The 5,476-nt window shown below is 33.9% G+C and overlaps 1 protein-coding gene across 1 annotated transcript; it reads left to right on the plus strand.

Moving 5' to 3' along the window:
* Positions 1–1,220: 1,220 nt before the first annotated feature.
* LOC132544123 (dynein light chain Tctex-type protein 2-like) lies at positions 1,221–3,557 on the plus strand. The gene is made up of 2 exons (XM_060207690.1): positions 1,221–1,313; positions 2,745–3,557. The coding sequence occupies exons 1-2, from the start codon at positions 1,221–1,223 to the stop codon at positions 3,555–3,557; spliced, it is 906 nt and encodes a 301-aa protein (XP_060063673.1).
* The last annotated feature ends 1,919 nt before the right edge of the window (positions 3,558–5,476 follow it).

The raw sequence follows: 5,476 nt of genomic DNA on the forward strand, positions 1-5,476 counted from the left end.
GTGGGTTATGATGTTGTTTCAAAGAATAGACAAGTTTTGAAAGGTTCTTGATGCCTTAATAAGGATGTATAAAAATAGAAATGCAATAGGTGTCAAAACAAAATGATTGACGTATTGAATCGGATATAACAGCATAGTGAAGGATCACTTTAAGAAAACTTCGGTGATATCATACAAAGTAACTTTTAGATATGTGCCTGTCTCTTTTTCTTACATTGTTCATTCACTGACAAATCTAAGATGAAAACGAAAATTGTTATATTATTCCGAGAAAAATAATCTTGTTGCGGTGTTGATGAAGAATCAGAATTCTTTCACAGGAACATTATGCCGTAACAAACTATTATAATATAATTTTACAATGTTAGCCTGCCTGGCAGAAAGATCAGCATGAAGCGGATGGTAAGCAACAATTTGGTGTCAAAACAGGGTTAAATTTAAATAACTCTTCATATCTGTAAACGTTTAAAGCAGAGAAAGATCAAGAAGCCAATTATCATCATCTACTGTTGACGTTTAGATAAACAGAGATTTATGTTCAACATATTTTCATTTTTAATACAATTAGTTTCTCTGTTATGTTACAGGTAAAAACAGTAATTCCTAGTCTCCTGTGCCCTCAGTCCTAATATATCTAAACACTTAAATCACCACTAATATAAGATGTATTAAACTGCCATGGTCTATTCATCATAGATTACAAAAAAACAATATTCTAAAACAACATTTCGAAATCTAACAAAGCAAAAAGTTTCGAATCGTCATTATACCGTTACATTGGGATCACAGGATAATTCCCGCCGTTCAGAGAAGACAGGACATATGTAAATATTTCCAAAGTAAACGGAAGTGTCTGTTTGTGACGAGATTTGGTACAAGAGTGTCTGTATTTGTATTTGAACATGGTTTGTTGACACGTTTGTGTACCTATTGACGAATTAGATATTAAATGTATGTTTTATTTATAGAACTTCAAAGACGTCTAAAAATTTGAAGTACTTTCATTTAATAAAACTGATGAAAAGAAATAATGCCAGTTGTAAAGTAAATATTACAGACGAACGCCTTTGCGTAGCTGTCCAATACAACCGGAAGCGTTTCCATATGTCCCTGTATCACACAAACCCTTATTTTAGAAAATGTTCAGAAACTCTGCGTACATTTAAAACTGTTTCAACAAATATGAATAATGGGATCACGCTGTAAATACCCTAGAACCCATGGGAAAACTTTATAATGTAGGTTGTTATACTCATGCAGCTCGTTTGGTCACCACGGCACGTATACAAGGAGGACAAGTTATGGCTTCTCAGGTATGTACACGGGGTATAATAAGGGTAATTTATAAAACTTTTATGTCCGGAATTTTTATTTTTATGAAGTAAATACAGACATGGCTAACTGCATAATTTGATTTTTATAGTACATTACCTGTTTTACTGTCTGGCTTTTCCCTTTGTAAAATGTAATGATTTATCCGGCCAATAGTTTGCTTGCCATTTCGAAATGCGTTTCACATCCAAAATTAAAGAACATTTACAACCACATGAAAGATGAAAACTGCTTTGCTGTGTTACCACAAGGCTTACGGTTATTTTTCTTGCAAGAATTGGGTTTATTCTAAGCCTACATCTGTATATTTTTACACGATTTCATTTCTGAACAAATGAGAGAATGACATAATTCAAACAGACTGATACGTTATTCGAATGTAAATAATTATTAAATAGGTATTGATATGATAATACTATTTTTATGTTAATGACCGTAGCGACGATGCAAAATCAGATGATCTGACCACAAGGGGACGTTGCACAAGTTCATTTGCTGAAATATACGCTATTTTATCCCAATATTTGGAAGGTCTGTTCTATGCACGTCATTTTGTTAATAAAGAGTTTCAAAGAAGCATTTATCTCTAGTTTAGTACTTTAATAATGCCAGCAACTTATCTGCTATTATAAGTTTTTATATATGTTATCGGCTTGCTAATGTGCAGTATATCGTCTAAATAGTCTGCATCCAAATAACGGAGTTTTGATTACCTCCCTTTGTATATGATGTTTTATAATGGTAAAACAGATGTACAGGATCTTACATGTGTTGTTATCTTATTTGACATATCATGGTAAGACGTCGATGATGATCTCTTATAAAATATGTATAATAATGATTATCGCCAGACTTAAAATTTTAGTTTTTGTGTGTATTTAATGGTATCAGATTCAAAAACTACTTTTAGAATGACGCATGTAGGCGGGTTATGTTTTCAGAGTTAATAAAGCACGAGTTGTTTCCCTTTGACCATTTATTGACAGTAGTCATGAACCATTGAACTTTCACCAAAAACCACTGGATTTTTATAGGACCTGCTGACAATCCATTTCACGTATTTGTTGATGTATAAGATTCTTTGCATTATATCAATTTGATACATGAACAAGCATTCATGAAAACAGCACTATTGGCACGATATCAAATCGAAGTAGGCGATATTACAATTCCATATCACTTTCGTTGTTGATGTCACTTCACATGAGACACTGAAGTTTTGATGTCATAACAGCGTGAATACCTAGCCATTCACAGCTCCACTATGTGTTACATATGTAATATGTTAATACAATGATACCAGGGGTTTTATGTGATAAATGCACTTTAAATCTATTTGTAATGAAATATTCTCAGTTATCCTAAAGGACGGAGAAATGCATTCTTTAAAGACATGTATCTCTTGTTTACAGGAAAATACAGAAAGTCAAGGAAAAGGAATAACTTCTTTCTTTAAGACTGCGTTAGAATATGAGGATTATAAAAGTGAGTCGGTCAGAAGTTCTTCTGAACTCAATAAACTATGTGTTACGGACTTAGTGTCTACATCTGATCCCAGAAAAAATACCCCGAGGAAATCAGATTTATCGGAACAAAAACCCCAAAAGATGCTTAATAGAATGACAGCACACATCCGTGTACAATCGCCAATTTTAGCAAGTGTTGTGAAATCCGACTGTAAACCTGCTCAGGAACAAACGAAGGTTTCCCCACCAACAGCTAAAATGTTGTCACTATTCCGTCGAGACAAAACAACTACTTCAGAAGAAGGCGACAGCAAAGAAGGTGGAAACATGATGCAGCTAATCAAACTCAGAAATATCGCCCGCAATGTCAAGAGTATACAGCACAATCGACAAAAACGCCTGGAGGATACTGGAAATGTGACACTGTACGACAAATTTAGAAAATTTGACCATAAAGAAGCGGAGGAAAGTATAAAGCATGTTCTAGAAGAAGCGCTAGAACATGTAGTTTATGAACCAAAACGATGTAAAGCTCTTTCACTTCAACTCAGTGATAAGATCAAAAACAATATAAAACGGCTCAAATTCCCCAGATACAAAATTGTATCATTCGTAACTATTGGACAAAAGGGATGCCAAGATGTTGTCATAGCCAGCAGGTGTATATGGAACACAGATGATGATAACTATGCTAGTGTACGATTTGAGAACAAGACACTCTTTGCTAATGCTATTGTGTTTGCCCTGCTTCATGAATAACATACAGTGCTTAGTATCAAAGCCCATAGTAATATAATTACGGATATGTTGTAAATGATATATTGAATGTAATGAATGAATATTGTATTAAATATTAGTAAAAATAGTATATCAGAATTTGCATTTGTCTTATCATTTTATTTTCTCTTTATTGGTAATAGAAGAATTAAACGATTGTATATGCCTAATGATTGGCTACTAACTATTACTGGATCAGATTGAACGATGAAAAATATGTTATAATGGTGAAACGTTCTGCCTGATGTTACCGGGCAAAATTCCGCTCCAACGTCATGGACGAAAATAATTCTGGGATTTCATGATGCATATAGTTTTTTCAATTCGAAATGAATCTTTATTTTCATTTCGAATTGACCAATTTGTTTGCTATGGCGGGTAATGAAAATCTCCAAAGGTCATTAAAACATCACGAAAAGCCGAGGAAAAAGTGAAATAATAATAATAAAAAATGTAGGGAGATGAGAAGAGGCTGCATTATGAAGGTCTTACTCTATGACGACTTTTTATAATACTTTTTAAACACAGTGTAGTTATTTTTATCGGACATGATAGTCACTTAATTATTTTGATACGTGTAAGTGTGTAAATTATTATCATAACAAAAACAAAGATTTTCGAAAGAACTCCCCAAGTAGTGGGGAAAATATGTATACCGACAGGTGTTAGAACAAACATCGTTTCTGCATTTGTAAACACGTTCAAGGCAAGTATATGCAACATCAAACTTTTTATGCACAATATGCAAAGATGACGTGATATGAAGAGTGCCATATACATTTTCTTCGCTTCGCTGGGCTCCCTGAAATAGTATCATCTGTTGTTCTGGCAATTCGATGGTGTATTTCACCGTGACAAAGATGACGTGATATGAAGAGTGCCGTCATAGGGAGATAAGTCATGCAACTTTAACTATTTTCCATAATTAAAATTGTGTATCTTTGAACAATATAGAATAAAATTTCAAATTATGAAATGTTTACATCCTAAAATATTCATATACCACTTAAATGAAAATGGAAAGTGATGTTTATCTTGCCCTAGACTTTAAGTTGTGCGTCATTTGGCCCCTTATGTCCCTATACACTGTATGATACCACAGGTGGGCCGAGTCCAAAGTAAGTAGTCAATATATCATGTTTATTTTAGAGCCAAATATGACCGAAAGAGTTTGAACTATATTGAATAGTCGATTTCTTTCGTAGAGTCTGCAAAATGTTTGATTATCAGTTCACTGAAGACGGTGCAACAGTTACAGTTAAAAAGAACGGACACGGACATTATTTTTACATTAAACTCGGTTATTGTGATCTGACCTTATATATGTATACATGATAGATCATGCATATCGCCATGAAATCAGCGTAACGCAGAACATAACAATCAGGTGACATAAATGTGTTTGAAATTTCAGACAATGATAACTTTATTTAGCCATTGTGGTCATAAGGCTACCCCCGTCTGAAAGTTTGGAAACATAAACATCAAAATGACAAGAGCATCATTAACACTGATAAATACACCCCACCCGAGAACAACTTTATTGGACACTACGTTTTAACAAAGGGCAATGATTATGCAATTAAGGAGTTTAAGGGCCATGGATTTGGTAGAGTGTAAATCATCTTAGTATGGCCAATATGTATATACCGAGATTCATTGTCCTTGTTTCAATAATATCAAAGTTATGATCCAGACACAGAACTCAAAAAGTGTAATAACTCTAATTATTCGGTTGAAGACCCTGAGTAAAAAAAACACTGCTCGTCCTCTTAGTTTGGCGAGTGTAGACACGTAGTTTAAACCAAAGTCAAGGTATGCTCTGGACAAAAAAATTATCAAAAGGGCAATGAGTAATAAGTAGTATATCCAGGATAAACAGCAAGCTTCATTATCCTAGC

This window comes from Ylistrum balloti, unplaced genomic scaffold (genome assembly GCF_031769215.1).
Source record: "Ylistrum balloti isolate Yb309-2 unplaced genomic scaffold, AGI_CSIRO_Ybal_v1 Utg369782, whole genome shotgun sequence".
In the NCBI taxonomy this organism is placed as follows: Eukaryota; Metazoa; Mollusca; class Bivalvia; order Pectinida; family Pectinidae; genus Ylistrum; species Ylistrum balloti.